This window comes from Carlito syrichta, unplaced genomic scaffold, assembly GCF_000164805.1.
Source record: "Carlito syrichta isolate Samal-C Ts95f unplaced genomic scaffold, Tarsius_syrichta-2.0.1 Scaffold314817, whole genome shotgun sequence".
NCBI classification, from domain to species: domain Eukaryota; kingdom Metazoa; phylum Chordata; class Mammalia; order Primates; family Tarsiidae; genus Carlito; species Carlito syrichta.
This window is the reverse complement of record NW_007258913.1, coordinates 287314-313867: the sequence shown is the minus strand read 5'-3', so window position 1 is coordinate 313867 and position 26554 is coordinate 287314. Positions and strand designations below refer to the sequence as shown.

The window sequence follows — 26554 nt, the reverse complement described above, 5'->3', positions numbered from 1 at the left end:
CTCTCTCTCTGTTTCTTTCCTTGAATTTGTGGATTTGTGAAGTGTTTTTAACTGACTAAACTCACAGACCTGATTACGACTCTGTCAGCCATCTCGAAGCCACATGTACGCCTAACCAAACCAGCCCAAAAATACTCTACCAAATTAGACAGCCTGCTGAAAACAAAACCAAAAAGAAAAGGAAAATACTAATTCGGATGTAAAACATACAGCAGAATTAAACCAACTAAATAATATATGCCTTTCTATTCTTTTTCATAAAAAATACATGTTAATGGTTTCCTGCATACCAGTTTCATTGTTAAACCTTTCCTCTGACCATAGGAGCTGATGCTGTGGAAGCTCAGTGTAAAAGATTTGAAGTGAGAGCCAGTGAAGATGGCAGGGTGCTGTTTTCTGCAGATGAAGATGAGATTACCATTGGGGCTGAAAAGCTGAAAGTTACAGGTACTGTAGATGAAGGTCTTGGAAAAATGTTTACTTTTTGGAAAAATATACAACTGCAAAAGATGTACTTAATAAGATCTATTGTTCCCAGGGTGTCTCACATATCATGATATTAGAACATTTGATTTTCAAATAGTCTTCATATGGAAGGAACTGGTTGTGGTTGCAGAGAAGAAGGTAAATATTAACTATCTTAACGATATAAAAGTAAAGTTGTATGCCTCGGATGGAGGTATGTGGTAAGAAAAGATGGCCAGGATATACTGAATAAAGGTTAGTAAAGGTGATGGACAAATAAAATTTGGAGGATGTTACTTAAAAGTAAAAGATATATGAAAGAAATTAAATAAAAATATCGACTTCACAATTAAATAGGAGCGAAAGGATATAGGTAAGTTAACGAAATTCTTGTTTCGTAACACTCATAATTATCCTTAAAAGAACGTAAACCAAGAAATAATGCCAAATGCCTATTTTTAAATGTAATTAAAGCTGTTATTATAATATTAGGATCATTAAAAGCAAACAAACATCAGCTGACCTTTAAAAAATATATAAACAAAAAACTGAAAGAATTGAAAGTGGGGATTGGACTGAAGAAGAATTTGATGACAATTTTGAGCACATTCTTTTGAATGACTTAATTTGCAAACATGGCACATGTTATTTTGATAATATATTTTAAAATCACTGAAAAGTACTCAAGAAGATTTTCATTTTTTTAATAAAAGGAAGGAAAAAAGTGAGATGTATTTGATGTAGTGTTTCCCAGACCTAAATTTGGGAACAGCTCATGGGATATCTATCATTTATTTAGGTCAAACTGAGTTCTGTGAACCGTGGTAGAGCAGTTAGTATGACAATGGAAGAAAAAAGACTATTCTAGAACTGCGGGAGATGAATCCTGTCTTTGCCACCCAATATATTAAATAAATATACCACTAATATTTCTTCATCTGTGTGATTAAAACGATGAGTAGTGTTCAGATTATGTGTGTGTGTGCATGTGTGTGTGCTTAGAATGTTACTGGTACATAATGAAGAAATTTTGTTAGCTTTTTATATTTATTTATAAAAATAGTGTTGCAAATGCCCCTAACACAAGGGTCTCCATTGCAAGAAAGGTGAATTAAATGGCAATGAGATTCACAACAGATTGTTGAATAGGAATCCTCGCCAGGCATCCCTTAGGCTGGGTAACATTTAAACCTCCCCACTTTTGCAGATCAAAAGGGTCCACTGTTCAATGGGTTGGAAGTCAGTATTACAAAACCAAGATTTTGAGAGGAGAAAAGGTTTTTATTGCAGGTAAACCAACAAAGAGACAGGAGTTCAACTCAAATCTGTCTACCCGTGCTGACTTTAAGACAGTATTTTTATTTTTTAAGAAAAGTTTTTAGGGGTAAATTATGGGATTATGAGTGATTGGTGGAAGGAAAAGGGAGGTCTGGAAAGTCCTTAAGCATATGCAGTTACTGATTCTTGCCTTCTCTTGGGTCAAATGTACAATTTCAGAGGTGTTAGTATGAAACATCTGGTGGAAATTCAGGCTGTGATGTTGGCAAGCTCACTTTTTTAGTTGTTGTTTTTTCTTGCTCCTCTAACAAGGTCAAATTGTGCCCCCCACTACATGCTTCATTTTTTGACTTGCCCAGGGAGTCAAAGAAAAAAGGGAGATCAAGTCATCTTGGTTCCTACTAATTTCAGTCAGTTTATATAATATCATAAGCAGAGGAGTTTCCAATAAATTGTTTCTTTTTGTGTGTTTCATCCTGTTAGTCATCGGTTTATTCAACTTATTGGGGCATGATTTAATCACTTCCATCACTTCCTTTGTCTGGTGAGAGTATCCTGCTGAGAGACTAGAGCCTGAACCACTGTGTGAGTATTTGGGCTTATCCCCAGGACTGCCTACCTGCAATCCCTTTTTCTTAAGCCTCCCTGGGAAAATTTTTTAAAAATAATAAAAAGCTGGCTACTTGGAAGGCTGAGGCGGAAGGATCGCCGAAACCCAGCAGTTCGAGGCTGCGGTGGCCGGGAGCGGCCACTGCACTCCAGTCTGGGCGACAGAGTGAGACTCTAACTAAAATAAATAAATAAATAAATAAATAAATAAATAAATAAATAAAAATAATAAAAAGAATTATGCATGGGGGGCAAGATTGACTTTCTTGAATTCTGAGTTGGAGGAGCAAGAATTAAAAAAGCAGGAGGTTTTTGCTTGGCACAAAACACAGATAAATCAGAAAGAACATTGGTTTTAATCTCTTGAGCAATATCATTTGAATTGCTGGTTGGTGAGCAAATGGGGAGTCTCATGGTAGGTGCATCCTCATGGGAAATGGGCAGTTTTTTTTTTTGTTTTCTGAGTCGGAGTCTCACTCTGTCGCCCAGACTGGAGTGCAGTGGCCGCTCCCGGCCACCACAGCCTCGACCTGCTGGGCTCCAGCGATCCTTCCACCTCAGCCTTCCAAGTAGCCGGAATTACAGGCATGCGCTACACGCCTGGCTGATTTTTTGATTTATTGTAGAGATGAGGTCTCCCTGCCCAGGCGGGTCTCGAACCTGCGGGCTCAAGCAATCCACTCACCTCAGCTTCCCAAAGGCCTCCCAAAGACCTCCCAAAGGCCTCCCAAAGGCGCGGGATTACAGAATGAGCCACCGAGCCTGGCTGAAATGGACAATATTAATGTTCTTCGAACCCTACTAATACCTGCCAGTTATCACTGCTAAGACAAACATAACCCTGACATAGCTTGTAGGACGTTACACATGTATCCAAAATTTCCTTCATCCATATTCAGATATTCCCATTGGGTACTTTGCATTCATAAGTAAAAGGAAGTTCTAGAGCTCTTGGCAGTTTTTATAATCTCATGGAATTTTAACTTCCTCTGATCTTTATATTACTTTGAATTGTCTCATAAAGGTTCCAGTGAAGTGCTGTCTTCACAAACGTAGACCCATGAATTGGCTTTTTATTTTTCATTGAGATAGGTGGATAGTCACCTTCATTTTCTTCTTCTGTTTGTTAGCCTGGATACCATCCTTGAACAGTTAATTGGACTAAGTCAGGGGAGGAAATGCTTCCTGAAAAATCTAAGTTTTTCTGCTTTTAATTTAAGTCCCTTAGAGCAGGCATCTATACATTCTCTCTTGCTCTATCTCACTCTCTCTACTTTCTTCATTTTCTTCCCCCTCTTCACTCCTTGTGTGTGTAATCTGTGTGTACGTGTGATGCAAGCATGATATACATGTATGTATAGATAGATTCATAAATATGTTTCATGATGGCTCTCCTTTTTCATTTATTTCTCTGTCACAACATATTTATATTACCTTGCATTGATTCTTCCTAACATTCTTGATCTATATTTTCCAGTTATCTCAGACAATTGATCAGTTTTATAATAGATATCTGCATCTTATGCTTTCAGAAGATCTTAAATAATAAAACAATAAAATTTTGAGGTCATAATTTCAGAATCTAAGCAGCTTTTCACAAGGGGTTGAAGTGTAACATAGAATGAAATAAACACCAAAAAACTATGAGAATGCCTGTAGCAAACAATGCTGACTTTTCACCTGAGGTAGATATTCAACAGGCTACCCATTATTAATAAGAACATGCTAAATTAGAAAATATTTAATTTTATTATAGCCCACACTGTCCAATCACATTTATATTTCTATTTCTCACAGAAGAACCCATATACCCACTTACACACTAAATTCCTGCCTGGTCTTTACTTCTTTACCAGAATACCAAATATTAACTTTACAGCACCTTGATTGCTTCCTGTGATGCTCTCAAAATAGAGGAAAATAAAGATATCAAAGGCAAATATAATTTAAAATTTCACATGCTTAGAGGAAAAAGTTATGCATAGTATAGTCTGCAGTTTTAGGGCATTGAGATTGATTAGTAACCTCACATACACTTTAAAGCAGTGCTTGAATCATTTGACAAATAACAGTACAAAGAGACACTGACTCCAGGGTGCTTTGTATAAATTAGGTAGCTAGACTGACAAGACTTCAAAGTTACATGTGACAAGAGACGTATGTGAAGTTTATTCTAGAATTTTAAATCTGTGGCACAGACATTTTCTATTTAAGCAATATTCATAGAAATCAAAATGAAAATGGATTCCTTCTGGGTGTATGCTTTATGAACAGTGGCATTTTATAAACGGACCTTTGTTTCAGGATGACAGAAGTAGATGAATTTATTTAGACATTGGGTGACTCTATACATCCAATAGAAAATCAGTTATAACTAAAATCATTCACAGATCTAGTGTAGCTCTGCAAGTTTATATTTACCCTATCTATAAACACACAGACATTTACCTGATACATTTCAAATACTACTAGAGTTGAAGAGGAGGATAGAAGTAAAATGGTAGACACCTACCTGAAAAAACCACCTGTCAGTATCCTATCACCATAATGAAAAATCATTATGCTTAAAATTTGTAATTTTTTACTCTTGACATTACTTGACTTCCTCAGTAACAGTCTGCTTAAATCTTAATTTAAATATATTTATTTGTTCTTAACATGCCCTGTCTGTATCAATGAATATATAAGCTGAGTATACTTTAGCTCACCTATACACACTTGAAAACTTTATTTTCATTTTTTATTCTCTACTATTAGCCAAAGATATTACCACAATTATCTTTTGAGACCTAGTCAACAAATAGAAGGAGTAAACCTTGACACACAGAAGATTCTTAAATCTAGGACTTTCAGGCAGAATCAATCAACTTCAATCTGAAGTTTCATTTGTATTCCATGGAGTATATTAACTTTAGAAAGCTAAGTGCATGAATAAGTCACCCAGCTTTATAAAGTGAAAAACTTCATCTCCATGGAATACAGTCATGTTAAATTAAAAGCTATTAGTTGGACTTAGGTCTATTTTGCCTAAGACAGAAAAGAGAGAAAAAACTAAATGTATAAATAAAGAATAAATCTTTTTTTCCCCCCAGACAATAGCAATTAAAACTGGCAATTTGAAAGAATAGTGAAGCCAACCCTGCATTCACCCCATGCCCTAGTGTGTGTTTGAAAGCCAAGAGTGTCAATCCTTTGTCTCTGTTCTAACTGAATGATTGGAGGGATAGACAAGTTTCAATGCTTGTTTGACAACAGAATAAAGTATTTTCTAAAGAGCTGTCTTTTAAATTAAACACCATGCTCCTGGGTTACGATCAATATTTTCTGGTTTGTTTTTATTAGTTTGAATTCTACAATCTTGTTCTTGTCTATTAAACTGGCACAGTGTGATGGGGTCAACTTTGGACTCAACCTTTCTATTAGATAGGCCATTGTTCCTCTGAGCTGTGCAAATGCCAAGAATGTGGTAACACTCAGGCACCAGGATGAAGGAGGCTGTCTTATTGGAATACTCCCTGAAGATATGCGATTTGATTAGGTACTGAGAAAAGTGATGCCCAATCACTTAATTTTCTCTGGCAAAGCCTTTCAAGTCTATAGATTTTGATCAGCCATTCAATCCATTTTTCTAGTTGCTTTTTAAGCTCATTGAAATTAAAAATGTCAGAAGCATTAGAGATTAGTATCACTTCACCTGCCCCCCTCAAAACTCCAAGTATAAACTGATTTCAGGTTTGAGCCACATAAATAATAAACCATACCAGTTTCAACAAATAAGCTGTTTCCTCTGAGTAGCCTACTAGTAGCCCTCTCTGTGCTTTGTTTTATATTCTCAAACTCTATATAAAATATTTTTCCTATTTTGTGAAAGCAACATTTAAAAAAATATAATTGAATAGCAGGAAATTGAAATGTGAAGGAAGTCAACAGAGTACAGCTCATTTACACACAAAAAAAGTGGTTGTATCAACTAACTTCGTTGTGTAGAAGTTTTAAATGTGTTCATCTAATGTTTAAAGTTTCTCTTATAGTTATAAGTCTTAGAGCCAAAAAAAATCTCCTGGATATGTAACTTATCCTGCCATTGTATAAATGAATAATCTGATTTCTTATATATCATGATGATGTTTTAAAAAAATAGTTATAGAATATATCACACTAGAATTGCTTGCAGTTTCTTTGCTGGCTGTCAGTGAGGGCCTGGTTTTTGCAGGTAGAGACTACCCTTGCGACCTTCTCATACTTTCCAAGTAGCCAGAAGTAGCCAGTCTCCAACAACAGTGAGTTGAATCCCTCTCATGATTTGAGTTTTTCCACCTTCCCTTTCTGCTGCATCTTTCTTTTTTTCCCCCTTTCTTCCAACAGATGGGAAGAGGTTATCTGCTTTAAATCGTGTGTGACTTTATTGCCAATTACATTGTTGAGATTACATTGTCCAGATACCTGGATAATTCAAGATACACTTTCTATTTTAAGGTCAATTGATTGGTAACCTAAATTACATCTGCAAAATCCCTTTTGCCGTGTGGCATAATATATTTGCTATCTCCAGGATTTAGGGTGCGAACATCTTTGGTGAGGAAAGGAAAGGAGGGTGCTATTGAATTTACCATAAAGAAGTACTGAATCTCTGTAGGCTTGTTTTTTCTTCTTTAGGGAACATCGTTAAGAACCACTTACCACATAGGGTTTTGATGTAGAAAAAGAGACATATGAAAATAATTTATATGATCAACACTGGCACAAATTTGGTATTTGGTAAATGCCATTTCCACCAAATAATAATTTTAAATGTCAATAAAATTATCTGTATTTGTTTGTTATTTGTAAAAGAAATACTTGTGCAGAAATACAAAAGACACTAATAAAGGAAGAAAATAATAGAGTTGAAAAATACATGAAGTGAGAATTGTATATCCGTATCAGAAATGTAAAATTTTACTTTTTACTAGATATTTAGAGATATTTGAAGACTTCTAAAAAATATAAAAAGAATGATAAAAGAAGATAGATAAGTAATACCAGCTATATCTCCTTAATACAGTAGCTCAAACAATATAAGTTTTCTAGTATGTGAGAGGAATTTACTTTCTCTTACATAAAACTGCAGATGTGGGCTCCATTATAATCTCATGGAACCACCACTGCCCTATGTGCAGTCCATCATTGAAGCATTGTTATGCAGTACATGACTGTGTATGCATATGGGGAGAGGTATGTGCACACCCTCAAAGGTTCATGGTCACTTTGAGCATGCATGCACGCACGTGCGCGCACGCACACACACACACACACACACACACACACATACACACACACACAACACACACAGTCACATGCTGTATAACAATGTTTCCATCAGCAATGGACCACGTATAGGACAACAGTCCCATGAGATTATAATAGATCTGAAGAATTCGTAGCTCCTAGTGACATCGTGGTCATCATAAAGTCAGAGTGCAACATAGTATGTACATGTTTGTGGTGATGCTAATGTAAACAAACCCACTGTGTTGCCAGTTATGTGAAAGTCTAGCCCATACAATTATGTAAAGTACATAATACTTGATAATGATAAACCACTGGGTTGCTTTTTTTTTTCAATACTGTACTTTTTATTATTTTAGAATATATTTTTCTGCTTATTAAAAAAATGAAGTTAACTGTAGAATAGCCTCAGGCCGGTACTTCAGGAGGTTTTTCAAAAGAAGGTATTGTTGTCACAGGAGATGACAGCTCCATGCATTTTAGTGCCCCTGAAGGCCTTTCAGTGGGACAAGATATGGAGGTGGAAGACAGTGACATTGATTACCCTGATTCTGTGTAGACTAATATGTGTGCTTTTTTAGTGATTAATGAAAAAGTTTAAAAATGTAAATAGAAAAAAGCTTATTGAGTAAGGATATAAAGATAAAATTTTGTACAGCTGTAAAATGTATTTATGTTTTAAACTAAGTGTTAATACAAGAGGGTCAAAAAGCTCATAAAGTAGAAAAATAATGGTAAGCTAAGGTTATTATTGAAGGCAGAAAAATGTTTTTAAAATAGATTTAGTGTAGCCTCCATGCAGTGTTTATAAAGTCTACAGTAGTGTACAGTAATGTCCTAGAACTTTATATTCACCCTTCCCGCACTAACTCACCCAGAGCAATTCCCAATGCCATATGCAAGTGGACCTTTTAAAAAATCTTTAATACTGTTATTTTTCTGCACCTTTTCTATGTTTAGATATACAAATTCCATTGTGTTACAATGACTTACAGTATTCAGAGAAGTAACATGCTGTACAGGTGTGTAGCTTAGAACCAATAGGTTACCCCATAGAGCCTAGGTGTATAGAAGGCGATACCATACGGGTTTTTTGCACGTATGCTCTATGATGCTTGCAAAATGCTTAAATCACCTATGATGATTTTTTCAGTACATATCCCTATTGTGAAGTCACACACAACTGTGTAATGATATAATGCAAATATACTTTTATTCATAATAATAATAAACTTGACTTACTAAATAAAATATAAATATGTGAATTCATATTGATAAAAATGAATAAATCATAACTATCATCCTTTCAGTGGGATGTCAACTAAAAATGTACAAGAAATCATGTGATAAGAAAAGCACTATTTGACAATCATCAGAGTAACGTTTATTTAGGCAAGGTATCTGGGGATGGAAACACTAGTGGAAGAAAGTGATGTGAGACCTGAATATTTTACATATTCTATGCATATTTTGGAAACATTAATTTTAAAAGGGGGGAAAGTAACTACAATGGTAATCTCTGGCTGTCATTATCTTACTCAAATAGTGAAAATAAACACCAGCAGTCATGGGACAATTAGACATCAGGCAACACCCGATAGGCTACAACAAGAAGAAAGGATAGCTTCTACATTATTTCTAGCAAAAACATGTGTTCTAAATATTAACCTGAAGAAATGTATCACAATCTCAAATTAAGAGACATTCTACAAAATATTTATGTCATAAATCCAGGAAAAACTGAGGAGCTCAAAGGAAACTGGAGATATTTGCCAATTGGTGCACCATATGATGAGTCTAGATTGGATCCATTGTCTACATTAGTTGGACAGATGGTGTTCTTGTTGTCTATTTCCATGTAGCAAACTACCACAAAACTCAATGGCCTTAAAACAATGATGACACTTATTTTGCTCACAGCCTACAATTTGAACAGGCCTTAGTGGAAACAGCTGTTCTCTGCTCCATTTGGTGATAGCTGAGGCAACTCAAAGTCTGGGGACTGGTATTATGTGAAGGCTGGCTCACTTGCATGCCTGGAAGTTGATAATAGTTGTCCTCAGGGAGTTTAGATAGGACCACTCATGAGAACACCTACACATGACCCATCTGCTCACCTCAGTTTCCTCACTTCGGAAAACCTGTATTTAAAGGGTAAGCCTTCAAAGAGAAAGAGTGTCAGGAGAGAGTTAGAGAAAATTTTCTAAAACATAAAATTCATATACTTTTATTAAAGGACTCTTAAAGAATTTGCAGATATGTTATAAAACCAATGAGATTTAGCAAAATTTGAATGGAGACCCAAAGAATATACAAGAGTTTTAAAAATTATGCATAAGACTTTTGTTCAGGTTTAATGTTTATAATTGAAAAAATTAACAATAAAATTAATAAACTTCAGATAAAGTTTTTCAATATATATAAAAAAAATTATCCACATAAGCCTTGGTCAGTATAAGCTACCATAACAAATTATCATGAACTGAATGGAATAAACAACAGAAATTTCTTTTCTTCTGTTCTAGAGATTGGAATCTGAGATCAGGGTGCCAGGATGGTCAGATTCTGGTGAGGGCTCAATCACCTTGTGGGTGGCTGGATTTTTTTGCTGTGTGGTCGCATGATAAAGAGAGTCTCAGTGTCTCCACCTCTTATCATGAGGGACCAAACTCATCATGAAGGCCCCAATTTCATGACCTCAATCTGTACTTAGTTATCTCCCAAAGGCTCCAGCTTCAAGCATTATGACATTGAGTGTTCAGACTTTAACATATGAATGAAGTGGGGAGGGACACAATTCAGTCCAAAGTAACATGGTAAATTGTTGTAGTAAATCTTAAGAATACATGTATCTAATATTAAATTTCAACTTGGTGAAAACCTTTATATGGGAAATTGAAATTATACAATGTAGGTTAGTAGCTTTCTGATGATGTGGCTTTGCTACAGTGATAGATCTTGGGGATCTAGATACATCAGTGGCTATGTGCTCCTTAGCTAGATTCGAACAATGGAAGGTTGCAGTGTCTGTTGAGTGGTTGAAACACAGGCCTTATCTGCTACTGAATGAAGTAGGATGCTGAAATTTGGGTCCATTTTATTTCTCTTTTTGTTCTCTCTTTCAGTGGCATTATCAAGCCTATGGTCACCTTAGGCTGTGAGATATATCATTTCATTGCTGAAATAGAGTCCCACTCCTGATTATTCTGGCCAGGTTACATAACTAATTGCTTTAAACCCTCACACTGGTGCTCAGAGGTAGACTGGAACTCACTTTTTTGACAAGGTCAAAAATTTCCTCTGGAAAAAAAATTTGTATAGGCATATATGTCAAGGTACATGCTCAGGTGGAAACTTCAAAATCCTGACTTTACAGGAGAAATTACCAACAGAATCTTGATTACAAACTTTCTGTTCAAAATATTTATAAATTCACAGGAAGTTGTAAGAAATATTTATAGAGAGATTCCCTGCAATATTGACCCAGGTTTCCTCAATGGTAACTTCTCAAAAAGCTACAAGGTGGGACCCCCCCAAAATTGGAATTTATTTATAAAAAACTGTGCATTTACTTTTATATGCTTAAACTTCAGTCACTTTCAGAGTACTTTCCGTTTGATGCAGTACATGTTTCAAGATACTTTTCCCATTGCTCAAAACAGTTTTATAACTTGTCAGTTTTTATTCCTTTTAGTGCTTCTGCTTTTTTGTGTGTGCCTTTTTTGCCTTTTCCACGTCAGCAAAACATTTCCCTTTTAGGACTTTTTTCATCCAGGGGAAAAAACAAACAAACAAACAAAATTTGCTCTGAGAGAGATCGTGTGAATAGGGAGGGTAGGGCACAGGGTCAAAAACTGCTGCACACTTAGTGTGGTGTTGGCAGGTGCACTCATAAATCACACATCATGAAACAGGCAAATGTGTTGAAAGACTCTCCCAAAAAATTCACTGAAGCTGAATGCAGCCTCACACAACAATGCTAGCTGGTACATTGATGCCAATGGGTTCCTAAAACACTCACCTGGTGGGGAAAGCCTATACTACCAAGGACCCACCCTCCAAAAAATAATTCCGGTTTTTTGGAGGTCCCTGTCATATAGTACAATATTACAACTAGGAGGTTGACATTGATACACTTAAGACACAGAACAATTCTATCATCCCAAAGATTCAATTGCTATCTTTTTGAAAGCGCATTCATTTCCTTCCCACCTTCACCTTAATCCCTGGCAATCACTTCTCTGTTCTCCAATTCTATAACTTTGTCATTTTAAGAATGTTATATTTAGAATCAGTTATGTGCTACCTTTAGGGACAGTTTTTTATTTAGCATAATTTCCGGGAGATTCATCCAAGTAGTTATGCATGTTAATTATTTTCTTTTCACTTCCATGTAGTATTCTATAAAATAAATGTTACACGTTATTTAACCATTCATTATAGAAGAACATATAGATTGCTTCTAGGCTTCAGTTATTATGAATAAAGCTATTATGTATAGATTTTTGTGGGAATATAACTTTTTTTCATCTGTAGTAAGCACCCAAGAATGTGATGGCTGGGTCCGAAGGTGAATGCATGGTTTGTTTTATAAGAAACTGTCCAACTGTTTTACAGGTGGCTGTAATATTTTATATTCCTGCCAGAAACATATGAGTAATTAAGTTTCTCCAGGTCTTCTCCAGCTTTAGTGTTGCCGTTATTATTATCTTATTTTTTTGAGTTATAGTCTCACTCCATCACTCAGGCTGGAGTGCAGTTACATACTCATGGCCACTCCAACTTCGACCTGCTGTCCTCTGGCGATTCTTCCACCATAGTCTTCCAAGTAGCTGGAACTACAGGCACATGCTACTATATGCAGCAAGTTTTTTGATTTATTGTAGAGATGAGGTCTCTTCCAACTGCCCGGCTGGTCTTGAACCTATGGACTCAGTCGGTCCACTCGCCTCATCCTGCCATTATTTTTTGTAGAAAAGCTGTAATGACATGATATTTCATTGTGCTTTTCATTTGCATTTCCTTAATAGCTGATGATATTGAACATCTGTATGTGTTTATTTACCGTGAATATATCCACTTCAGTAATATGTCTAGATATCTTTTGCCTATTTTTTAAATTGTTTGTGCTTTTCGCTGTGATTTTAAGAGTTCTCTTATGTTCTAGATACTAATTTTCTTCAGATCTATAGTCTTCAAATACTTTCCTCTACTCTGTAGCATGTTTTCTCTTCCTTTTGGCTTGGTCTTTCATGAGACAAATTTTTAAAATTTGATGAGATGCAATACATATTTTTTCTTTTATGAATCACACTTTTGATGTAAAAAGATTCTTTGCTTAACACAACATAGCACAAATTTTCTCCATTTTTTCTAAAGTTTTATAAGTTTACATTTAAGTCTGTGATACTAAGTTAAATTTTGTATAAGATGTGAGTTTTTTAATCCAGTCCTCTTTCGATGGACAGCATGGCAGATTCCAGGTTCTTGCTATTGTGAACAATGCTGCAATAGACATATGTGTGCAGGTATCTTTTTTATAGACTGATTTGAGTTCTTCAGGGTATATTCCCAGTAGGAGGGTTGCGGGGTCATATGGGAGGTCGATATTTAGAGGTTTTAGGAATCGCCACACTGCTCTCCACAGAGGTTGCACTAGTTTACACTCCCACCAAGTGTATAAGTGTTCCCTTTTCACTACATCCTCTCCAGCATCTGTTATTTTTTGAGTTATTGATAATTGTCATTCTGACTGGTACACTACGCAGTCATAAAAAGAACAAAATCATGAATTTTGCAACAACCTGGATAGGACTAGAGTCTATAATACTGAGTGATCTCTCACAGAAAGAAAGATCTGAGTATCACATGTTCTCACTCATAAGTGGACCTTGAACAAGTATCGTAATACTGTAAGAAAAGGATTGACAGTGGCAGGAAACTATGGGGGGGGAGTCGGGAGGGGAAGGGAGGTGGGATTAATGGTAGTCGATATCTGTCTGAGGATGGGGGACACACCTCATCAACAAGGGTACCTGCACAATGCATATATGTATACCTAACCCTTAACTGTACCTCACAATTTTAAAATAAAGAAGATTTTTTTTTTTTTAAAGATGTGAGTTTTAGGTCAATGTTCTTTTTCTTTTTTCTGTTTGCCTAGGATTATTAGATTGTCCCAAGTCTTCCCTTTCTCCATTAATTTCCTTTTGCACTTTGGTCAAAAAACTAGTTAGGCATACTTATGTCTATTTCCAGGTTCTCCAGTCTCTTCTGTTGATTGGGATTGTATCCTTCTGCCAATACCACACTATTTTGATTATTATCACTATTTTGTAGGACTTATTATTTTATTTTATTTTTTTGAGTTGGAGTCTCACTCTGTCACCCAGGCTGAAGTGCAGTGGTACACTCACAACCACCCCAGCATTGACCTACTGGGTTCAGGTAACCCTTCTGCCTCAGACTTCCAAGTACCCGGAGCTACAGGTGCCTGCTCCCAGGCCTGGCTACTGTTTTTGATTGTAGAGATGAGGTCTCACCATGTTGCCAGACTGGTCTTGAACCCACAGGCTTAGGCAGTTCTCTCACCTCAGACTTCTAAAGTGCTGGAATTAAAGGATTGAGTGCTGGCCAAGGACTCATTTTTGAAGAAGTGATTTCTCCAACTACTTTCTTTATTTCAAGATTATTTTTGCTATACTATGGCTTGTGTCTTTATATATAGATTTTAAAATATGTATTTCTATGCCTAAAAAAATCTTGCTTAGATTTTGATGGAAATTACAATAAACCTATCCTTTACATAAATTTTAAGAAAATTGACATCTGTAGTATATTTAGTTCTTTAGTTCATGAAAATGTTCTATCGCTCCATTTATTTAGGTTCTCTTTGATATATTTCATGAACATTTGGTAATTTTTATCACAGATAAACTATACATGTTTTGTTAATTTTTAAAATTTACTTTGGAGTAACTATAAATGTATACTGTTTTTTTTGTTTTGTTTTGTTTTTGAGTTGGAGTCTCACTCTGTTGCCCAGACTGGAGTGCAGGGTCCGCTCCCGGCCACCACAGCCTCGACCTGCCGGGCTCCGGCGATCCTTCCACCTCAGCCTTCCAAGTAGCCAGAATTACAGGCATGTGCTACCACGCCCGGCTGATTTTTTGATTTATTGTAGAGATGAGGTCTCGCTGCCCAGGCGGGTCTCGAACCCGCGGGCTCAGGCAATCCACTCACCTCAGCCTCCCAAAGGCACGGGATTACAGACTGAGTCACCGAGCCCGGCTAATGTTTTAACTTTTGTTTCTACATTCTCATTATTAATATATAACATTTTATTGATTTTTAATGTGTTGATCTTATATTCTTGAATTTTGTGTCCTCACCAAATCCTCTTATTAGCTACACAAAACTTGTTTGCACTTTTTAAAAGGATTTTCTATGTAGACATTCATATTATCTGCAAGTAGAGACAATTGTATTTCTTTCTTTTTAACATGTATATATTCTCTTTCTTTTAATTGTCTTATTATAATGATTAGACATTCCAGCACTATTTGTATACAGTAAAATGGTGAGATTGGACAACCTAGCCCTGTTCCCAATCTTAAAAAAAAACAATTATTCAGTCTTTTATCATCAAGTATGATGTATACTTTTTATCAAATTAAGGAAGGTCCTTCTTATTCCTGGATTCCTGAGGTTTTTTTTAAAAATCATGAATGTGTGTATAGTAAGCCAAATACTTATTCTGCATCAATTGATATAATTATTATTTTTTTCTTCTTTAGTCTATTGACACATTATCTTATATTGATAAATTTTTAAGTGTTGAAAGAACATTACATTCCTTGGTTATGGTACATAATTTTTTTATGCAGCACTTGGTTAGATTTGCTAATAATTTATTGAGGACTTTGTGTCTAATTATATCAGCAATATTTTCCAATAGCTTTTTGTTGTACTTCCTTTCTTTGGTTTTGGTAACAGTGTCATATTAATCTCATAAAATATATTAGGGAGTGTACCTTTCACTTATATTTTCTAGAAAGTATTGTGAAAAATTGGTGCTACATTCTCTTTAAATGTTTGCTGAAATTCTCAGTAGAATCATCTGCATCTGGAGGAGTTTTGTTTTCTAAGCTTTCTATTTTATTTTATTTTATTTTATTTTATTTTATTATTTTTTGACTTGGAGTCTCACTCCATCACCCAGGCTGGAGTGCAGTGGTACACTCACAGTCACCCCACCAACCTGCTGGGCTCCAGCAATCCGTCCACCTCCGCCTTCCAAGTAGCCAGAACTACAGGTGCATGCTACCATGTCAGGCTAATTTTTGAATTTTTTTTTTTTTGGCAAGTTGCCCAAGCTGGTCTTGAACCCACAGGCTCAAGTAATCTACTTGCCTTGTCCTCCCAAAGTGCTAGGATTACACGCTGAGCCACCAAGCCTGACCATGGAGTGTTTGGGGGTTTTTTTAAGCATTTTAATTACAAATTCAAACTCTTTTACAGTTGTAAGACCATCCAGTTGTTTATTCCATGTTGATTGACTTTTAGTAGTTTGTGTTTTCTGAGGTATTTGTTCATTTCTCCCACATTGTCTTTTGTCATCTTTCTCCTTGATTAATATACCCATCCATGCCTTGGTATCCTACATAGTCATTTACTACTCTGAGAGAAAAGTCCTGTTCTCCTGTTACTTCCTTTATATTCCCCAAAGCCTTATAATTCTCCAAATGTTTCTCCCACACCTTGGAAACTCCATGCTATTTTTACTTTCTTTCTATTACTCCAACACCCTTTTTAAAAAAGGTGATATATGAAGAGGAAAGGGAATATGGTGAAGAGGAAATGGTGAAATAATTCAAAACATCATTTTGTTACACAGAGGGAAAAGTTTCTGGTTTATTTTATCATTTTTTACTTTATTTATACATTCATTTATTTAGCCAAAGTGTATTAAATGCCCACTATACACCAAGTACTGTGTTATATTGTAGAGTTTACAGTGGTAAACATAATGGAATTGATGTTGGCATTGTATTCCAACTTCTGTCACAGGCAATTTTGGGTGAAGGTAAAGGTAAATTGAACTGCAGATATTTTGAGATATATTGGGATATATTTGTGCAGTCTCATTTGCCTTCATTACACATTACAACTTCATTTACACCTTAGTAATCTTTAGCTACACAGTGGTGGAATGACTTATAGGAATAGTTGCACAGGTCATTTGACTGGCTTACTCAGCATCAGGATACAGGTCCTGGCTCTGAAAATATAATGGAGGACAAAAATAGCTTGAAATACATAAAGCAAGAAACTAACTTATGAAGAAATATTTTAATTATTAAATGTGTAAAATTTTAAACAGATATTTAGTTGACATTGTAGTCACTGAAAATGGAAGTCTTCTCCTGCCAAGAATATTTGACACTGCATACAAATATAAACCAAAATAGATTTTTACCAATTTTTATGTTTATATAAAATAACCTGTAGAAATACTTCAGACACATGAAATAACATTTTTATACATAATAATGTATTAGATTACATCATAGTCTCACACATTTGTGTACTGAAGTCTGATGGGTCAAACTAAAATAGAAACTAAATTGCAACTGATTCACACAGCCTGAAAGTGTTCTGGTTGCACAATACCAACACATATTTATCAATCTGTTAATGCATGTCAGAAAAGAGTAATATGTGACAGAAAATTGTAACTCAATATAACATAGTGATAATTTTAAAGTATTAGTTGAGGTTTATATCAGCAAAATGGTGGAGTAGCAAGTTCAAACTTTAATCCTCAATAGAAGCATTTTTTAAAAAAAGGAGAAACCAATCAAACCCAGAAAAAGAGTCAAAGGTTTATAGCAACCAAGTGAACAATTATTATTATTTTTTAATGGTCAAAAACTCTTATGTTTTTACTTGCCATCTCCTGGTATTATGGCAGTCTTAAAGCACTTAAAACAGAGCAACCCTTATAAATAAATTATCACATATGTATGCTCTAACCTGTCTGGAGTCTTCCAGAAAGAACCAGTGCTTTTCTCAATTTTACCTACCTCAGAGCTCAGACTAGAAAAGCAGGCTGGAAAAGTGGGGGGACATTACTGAAAAAATAACACAAGCTGAACTAACAACAGACATATATTGGGGCAAAAGATTAAGCTGAAAACATAAAATAGACTATATATGGATCAGGAGCAAACATTAAAGAGAGTTTTTTTGGAAAATAAGGACATTCAATAGCACACATGTATAGAATGGATTTAAAAGGCTATGTGTATGCTCAAGGCAAGATACGTACTCAGAAAAAAACTGAAATGACCTTAAACTTGCACTTTGGGCTGATCCCTAGGCTCAACTATAAAGTTTTGAAAGAGTATCCCAATACAGAGCCAATTTGTGATGACTAAGAGAATTGTTACTCATTTCATTTTGGTTTTATTTGTATGGTGATTGTTTTTATTTCTATAGCTCCTAGCATTCAAGAAAATTTCTTTCAAAACACTAGCTGGGCACAAGTTTACAAACAGAGACTTCAGTACCACATATAAAATAAATTACAGCTTTACCAAAAAAAGTTATAGTAAGCCACTAAACAAATAAACTATCACAATTTTTAAAAACCTTCAGTAATAAAAACAAAAACAGCAAAATTCTTAAAAATAGGGAGAATTTAATTTCCAGGGTAAATACTTTGTAGTATTCAAATGTCCAGTTTTCAACAAAAAACATATTATGCAGTGAAACAAAACAATATGGCTTATTGAAAGGATATTTTAAACAGATATTTATTGAAAGGATATTTTAAACAGATATTTAGTTGACATTGTAGTCACTGAAAATGGAAGTCTTCTCCTGCCAAGAATATTTGACACTGCATACAAATATAAACCAAAATAGATTTTTACCAATTTTTATGTTTATATAAAATAACCTGTAGAAATACTTCAGACACATGAAATAACATTTTTATACATAATAATGTATTAGATTACATCATAGTCTCATGAATAAATCAACCATGAATAAATTCAACCATGAATAAATTCATGAATAAATTCAGACATTGAACTTAATAGATAAAATCAACCATGAATAAATTCAGACATTGAACTTAATAGATAAAAATTTAGAAATAACTATTTGAAGTATGTCCAAAGAGCTAAAGAAAAACATCGACAAAGAAAATTAGAGAAACGTCATACAAATAAGATAAGAACATGGATAAAGAGTATGAAAGCAAACAGAAATACTAGTGCTTAAATAATTTAAATAAAAAATACACTAGTGAAGCTCAATGGTAGATTTAAACAGATGGCATAAAAAATAGGCGAACTTGAAAGCAGGACAATTTAAATTATTGAGTGTGAAGGAAAGAAAAGAAAAAAGAATAAAAGTAAATAAAGACTAGGGAATCTCTGGAACACCATCAAGTGGACAAATATATATTGCTTATGAGAGTTAGATAAGAAGAGAGAGAAAAAGGCAGAATGTAACCATGCATCAATTTTTTGGGGGGATTGGGTCTTAGTCTCACTGTCACCCAGGCTGGAGTGCAGTGGCATGCTCATGGCCACTTCAGCCTCAACCTGCTGAGCTGAGACGATCCTTCCATCTCAGCCTTCCAAGCAGCTGGAACCACAGGCACACGCCTACATGCCTGGCTAATTTTTTGATTTATTGTAGAAACGGTGTCTCGCCAAGTTGCCCAGGCTGGTTCAAACCTCTGGGCTCAGGCAATCCTCTTACCTCAGCCTCCCAAAGTGCTGCGATTACAGGCATGAGCCACCATGCCCGGCCCCATGCATCACTAAACAACAAGGATACATTCCAAGGAAAGAATCTTCAGGTCGTTTTGTCATTGTGTGAACATCATAGAATGTATTTACACAAGCCTAGATGGTACCACCTACTTTACACCTTGCTTAAATATGATATAATATTGCTTCTAGTCTACAAACCTGTACAGCAATTTAATGCATTGAGTATTATAAGCAATTGTAATACAATGCTTACCTGTCCACAAAGACCAATTTCCAAGCCAAACCTGACAATTTCCAAGCCAAACCCATTCTGGGTTTCTATATTTCATTGAGTTACCTCCACTTCCATGCTGGAGTCCAGTGCTGTCCTTTAAGCACTCTAGGTAAAAAGTACTTGTTTGTTATTTTCATCCTTTTATGTGAGACATACAAATGCCAAGAACCTATAGTCAATCATCTTGCTGACATCTTGGAAGAAAGATCTATTTTATATATTTTCTTAGCGGATACAATTTTTTTCTTTATGTCCATATTTTTGACAATCATAGATTTTAGTTATGTAGTGATGAAATAAGAAAGTTCTCAACATTTTGAATCACTTGTCAGTCTTTTTTCTTTAATTTATATTTTTGACTTCTACAGGGATTCTTACTTTGCACCATACTTCAATTATATATGATTATTACATATGTTTGTGCATATACACATATATAAAGACTTAGCACCCATTAAAAAGCAATTGGCCATATATATATATGTTGATCTATTTCTATAGTTTTAATTGTATTTTGTTGATCTATATGTCTATCCTTATACTAGGGCCGCACCGTTTTGATTACTGTAGATTTTTGTGAAGTTTTAAAATCAGAAAATGTCAGTTATCTGGCTTTTTTTCAAGATTATTTTGGTTATTTGAGGCACTGTTTATATGAATTTGATGATCAAGTTTCTATTTATGTGAAAAAAGCCTGTTGTACTTTAGGTAAAAATTGCATTAAATCTAAAGACTACTAAGGGCAGTATTAACCTCTAAACTATATTAAGTATTTTTCCCCATGGACATGGGATGTCTTTTCATTGAGGTCTTTGTTAATTTCTCTCAGCAATGTTTTGCAGTTTTCTTTTTTTTTTTTTTTGAGTTGGAGTCTCACTCTGTCGCCCAGACTGGAGTGCAGTGGCCACTGCCGGCCACTGGAGCCTCTACCTGCTGGGCTCCGGCCATCCTTCTGCCTCAGCCTTCCGAGTAGCCGGAATTACAGGCATGTGCTACCACGCCCAGCTGATTTTTTGATTTATTGTAGAGATGAGGTCTCGCTGCCCAGGCAGGTCTCGAACCCGCGGGCTCAGGCAATCCACTCACCTCAGCCTCCCAAAGGCGCAGGATTATAGGCTGAGCCACTGAGCCAGGCTTGTTTTGCAGTTTTCAGTAGGCAAGTCATTAGCCTTCTTGGTTAAATTTATTCCTAAATATAATTTTATAAGTTCTTATCCATGGAATTACTTTCTTAAAGTTCTTTTTGAAGTTTTCATTGCAGGTGTATAGAAACACAACCGATTTATGTTTCTTTTCTTTTTTTCAATGTATAAGATTATATTGTTGAGCTCTCTTTTCTTTTTTAAAATATGTAATATAGATTTTAATTTCTTTCTGAAATTAAAAGCACTGCTTTTGCTGCATCCTATATTTAAGATAGAGTGTGCTTTTGTTTTCTTTTGTCTCAAATTCTTAAAAATCTATCATAATTTCTTTACTCATTCATTAACACTGTTGTTTAATTTCTACATTTTTATAGATTTTTCATTTTTTCTTCTATTTTTTATTTTTAGCTCCTTTTTCATTCTGATTGAAAAAGATACTCTATTATCTCAATGCCTTTAAATATGTTGACTTATTTTATTTTATTAAAAAAACAGTTTTACTGAGATATAATTCACATCTCATATGACCCACCCATTTAAAATATATATAAAATTCAATGATTTCTAATACATTCCCAGGGTTATGAACCATCACCACTATCAGTTTTAGAGCCTTGCAAAGAAACCCCATTCCCATTAGCATTGTATGGTTAGATCACATTGAGATGCTACTTCTCACAAACTAGAAAGGCTATTATAAAAAAAGACAGAAATAACAAAGTGTTGATGAGGATGTGAAGAGATTGAAACCTTCATGCACTGCTGGTAGAAATATAAAATGGTGTAGTCGCTTTGGAAAATAGCCTGGCATTTCCTTTAAAATTTAAACAGAGTTACCTTATGACACAGCAATTCCACTCCTACTCAAGAGAAATAAAATGTATGTCCACACAAAAACTTGTACAAAAATGATCATAGCAGCATTATTTTTAATAGTCGATAATTAAATTAGTGAAATGTTCACCAACTGATGAAAGAAGATTTATTTTATAACTTATCAGGCATTCTGCCATGGACAATGTCACAAGTGCACTTAAAGAGAATGTATATTCTGCTGTTATTGATTGTAGTGTTTTATATATGTCAGGTCTAGTAGGTTGAATGCTGTTCAAGTCTTATATTTTCCTATCAATCTTCTATCTAGATTTATAATTGTTAAAATTAGAATATATCTGAAAATACTATCTATTTTTTTCTTCTATTCTATTGATATCTGATTTGCATATTTAGAGTTTTATATCTTGGTCATATATAGTTATTTTATATATTTTGGTAAATCAATTATTTTATCAATATTTAATGTCCTTTTTGTCTCTTATAACTTACTTAAAAACTAATATTAGCATATCTAGATTGCAGACATAAATGTAAGTTTCCAATCTACAAAAGTATAAGATGACAACATAAAGGAAATACTTCATGACATTAATCTAGACGAGTTTTTTGGATAAGACACCAAAAACAAAAGTAAAGGTAGACAAATGGGATTATATCAAATTAAAAAGTTGTATAGAAAACTATCAACAGAATGAATATAGACCCTATAGAATGGGAGAACATTTTTTCAAACTATACATTTGATAAGAAATTAATATCAAAAATATATAAGGAACTCAATTCGATAACAAGAAAATAAATAACTCAATTGTTAAAATGGGCAAAAGACTTTTTAAAACATTTCTTAAATGAAAGCATACAAATAGCTAGCAGATACGTGAAAAAATACTCAAAATCACTAATCATCAGGGAAATGCAAATGGAAACAGCAATGAGATATCACCTCACTCCACTTGGAATAACCATTATCAAAAAGACAAAAGATAACAAGTGTAGGTCAGGATATGGAGAAAAAGGGACTCTCATACATTGTTAGTGAAAATGTAAATTATGTTTATCAGACTTTATGAAAAACAGTATAAAATTTCTTCTAAAATTTAAAAATAGACCTACTATATGATTCAGAAAGAAAAAAAAGTTAGTGTTTTGAAGTGATATCTACACTCTCATGTTTACTGCAGCACTATTCATAATAGCCAAGATATGGACTCAACATAAATGTCCAACAACAGATAAATGAATAAAGGAAATGTGGTAGATATTCACAATGAAATTCTATCCAGCAGTACAAAAAAATGAAATCCTTTTATTTGTAACAACATGGATGAACCTGGAGGACATTATATTGAGTGAAATAAGTCAGACAAAGAGAGATAATCACCATATAATCTCACTCATAAATGAAATCTAAATAAATTAATCTCATCAAAGTAGGAATTAGAACACTGATTACCAGAGACTGGGGAGGGGAAGACAGAGAGAAAGAGGGAGAGAGGTTAGTCAATGGGTTGAAAGTTATAATTAGGAAGGAAGAATAATTTCAGGGGTCCCCACTACAAAGAAAGGATAAATGTTTTAGTTGATGTATATGCTAATTACCCTGATTTGATCATGACATAGTATAAACATGTTTGGAAGTATCACATTGTATCCACAAATGTGTACAATTATGTCAATTAAAAATACAAGTAAAAGCCGGGCTCGGTGGCTCAGCCAGTAATCCCGCGACTTTGGGAGACTGAGGTGAGTGGATTGCCTGAGGCTGCGGCTTCGAGACCTGCCTGGGCAGCGAGACCTCATCTCTACAATAAATCAAAAAATCAGCCAGGCGTGTTAGCGCATGCCTGTAGTTCCCGCTACTTGGAAGGCAGAGACAGAAGGATTGCCCAATCCCAGCAGGTCGAGGCTGCGGTGGCTGGGAGCGGCCACTGCACTCCAGTCTGGGCGACAGAGTGAGATTCCAACTCAAAAAAAAAAAATACAAGTAAATTAAAAATACTTATAGTTAATGAAAATTGTAATTTTTAAAATACTTACAATCAATAAAAATGACAGAAGAAGTGGTAAGGAAAACAACACGAACCAGAGCAATCCTGAATAGGAAAGAAAAAAATGGAGGAAGGAAGTAACAAAAAAAAAACTTCAACGGGCGTAGGCAAAGACCATCAGCAGCTTCAGATTAATGAATTCTTTAATTTTTGTAAGTACCATTCATGGCCTGTTATGATTATCAATAATTTTATTGAATAAGTTTTATGAAAAGTATTTTATTTTTCTTCAGAATTTCATTTTTAAAAAAATTTACAGAAATTCAGATAGTTCAATGGAGAAAAGTTATGCTTCTTTTTTTTATAATTTACTTATTTATTATAGAGTTGTGGGGTACAAGTGAGGATTTATTACGTAAGTATGCTCTATGTGGGTGAAGTTTGGGTTTCTAGGTGGCCCTCAATCCCCATGATAGTGGACCAGATACACTTTGTGTTGTTATGTGGCCCCACCATGATCATTCCCTCCCTCCCCTAGCAGTACCTAGCTAGTAAAGATCCCACCCTGGTGCTAATGTGATTAGTGTTCAGGGCTCACTTACCAGTGAGAACATGCGATATTCAGTTCTTTGTTTCTGCAATAATTCACTTAGTATGACGGTCTCTAACTTCATCCAAGTTGCTGTGAAGGTAATAATTTTCTTCTTCTTTATGGCTATGTAATATTCCATTGTGTATGTTTACATTTTCTTTATCCAGTCTGTAGTAGCCGAAAGTTCAATCCAAGAGACCACCAAGAGCCAATTCCGATGAAAGTTCAAGAGGGTCTTTATTTGCAAGCTCGAGTCTGGACCTCTGTCGACCACTGATGCAGTGGAGTACACCCAGAGGCCCTGACTTCCTTAAGCAGATGCCTTTTACACTTTTACACAAAGGGAGGAAGAGTTTGGGGGGACTTTCCAGTCCTGTTACCATTTGATTGGGTAGTAACCTCTGGTTGTCAGCTCAATCATGGAGGATTGGCTAGCTTAACTTGGGCTGACCTTGGCCCACTAGCTGGGGAAGTTGCAGAGACATTTGGAAACTTTAGGTGATTTTCCCCTGGCACCTGATTGGTTGTTGCTAAGGGGAAAGTGGGTCAAGGGAAGGGGTTAAAGCTTGAACTAGAGCTTTACAGTTTTTTCCCATAACTGAAACTTTAAACAGCTACAGGTTATGTTTTAAAGCAGAAAACTAAAATGGCTGTGCTATTGTCCACAAGCTGATTACATATTTATTGGGTTATAGTATGCTCTTAACCTAAGTTTATGGTATACTCTATTATGGTTCTCTCATTCCCCACTTCTCATGAGGGTAGAGGAATCTAATCTTGAATTCCTTTAACATGCCGAGTTGTCCAGGGGCACCTGTTAGTATTGTTGTCTGAGGACCATAAGTTGAACAGTGTTTATTCTAGCTTTTATAAAAGTTATTAGCTTATTTAAAATACATGGACTGAAGGTTAGCAACAGCAAGAGTATGATCACGGGGCCTATTAAAGCAGACAGTAGTGTAGTTAACCAAGGTGAGTAGTTAAACCAACGTTCAAACCATCCCTGTCTCTGCTCCCATTCTAATTTGCGCTTAGCCAAACCTTCTCGCACCTTAGCCATGGATTTCTTTACTATTTCTGAATGGTCGGTGTAGAAACAACATTCTTCTCCCAGAGGCGGCGCAGAGGCCACCTTGTTGGAAGAACAGTAGGTCTAAGCCTCTACGGTTTTGCAGAACTACTTCAGACAGAGAGGTTAGGGATTCCTGTAAGTGTGAAATAGAAGTTTCTATTTTTTCTATGTCAGAATCTATTGCAGCCCGAAGGATACTGTAATGATGGGATTGAGTGGCTAGGGAGGCGATACCTGTCCCTGCCCAGTAAGGCCTAGTCCTAGCAACACTGACAGGGTTATTGCAGTGACCGGTTCCCTTTTAACCCGGGGGTACCCTTCTTGTTTCAGCAACTGGAATATGTCCTCCTTAGTGTGGTACAGTATTCTGGGGAGTAGTTGTACCAAAATGCAAAAGCCCTCAGACTGAGTGAGTACCTGCCCATGAAAACACGGAGTTAAGCCAGTGGAACACATCCACCATCCGTTCTCGGGGGGCAGGTGAAAATCATTGGAGACTATGGGAAAAGTCTGGGCACATAAGGACTGGACCCCCGAAGGGGGCTTGCCCACACAAGTTCCTTTCCCAGAGATTGGCTGTAGGGTCAGGCTTATTTCCGTGCTCGGAGCCCACCAGCAAGCATTAGAATTCAGGCTCATGGTGTAGTTTCCTATAATTGCAGTGCCTTCATAATAAGGTGGCCGAGGACGATAGCATAGCCAGCAGGACCGGGTGAGATCAGGCCTGGTGCTATTGAGAAAAAGGTAGGCATTGCTTAGTATATCCCAGAGAGGGTGGGAGGAGGCGTTCCAGAGAAAGTATGAGGATGTATTTAGTACAGGGTTTTCTTTATAGAGGAAATAACTGCAGTGTTACCGCGGCGTGGGGTGTGGATGGCAGTAGTGAAGGGCGCACTGCTTGGCTCGGGTCTAGGAATTGATTCAGTAGTTGGCTTATCCGTGGGTGGTGCGAACCCCCAAATATGGTGTCCAAAATTAGATCGGGTGAGCCCCAGGACGGCGCTGAGGGTTTGGACTTTTAGCCTAATCATGAAAAGACTTCCTAGATCATGCCATCTTGTTCTAGGGTCGTCATATAATCTGATTCCCCACGTTTTCACGACCATCCAGTCTGTAACTCGGCGCCCCGCCAGGGTGAAGTCTATTATGAGGGGGTCACAGTAAGAGAGAGAGGGTGTCACAAACATACCCTGAATCTGACAGGGCCCCCTCTTATAACCTGAGGGGTTTCTTT

At 35.8% G+C, this 26554-nt stretch overlaps 1 protein-coding gene across 1 annotated transcript in view; it reads left to right on the top strand.

The window, feature by feature from the left end:
* The window catches only part of SGCZ (sarcoglycan zeta), a 292741-nt gene that overhangs the window by 214721 nt on the left and 51466 nt on the right, over window positions 1–26554 (top strand). Inside the window, exon 4 of the mRNA XM_021705916.1 lies at window positions 325–447. Within this exon, the coding sequence (XP_021561591.1) occupies window positions 325–447 (123 nt within the window). The remainder of the gene's footprint in view (window positions 1–324; window positions 448–26554) is intronic.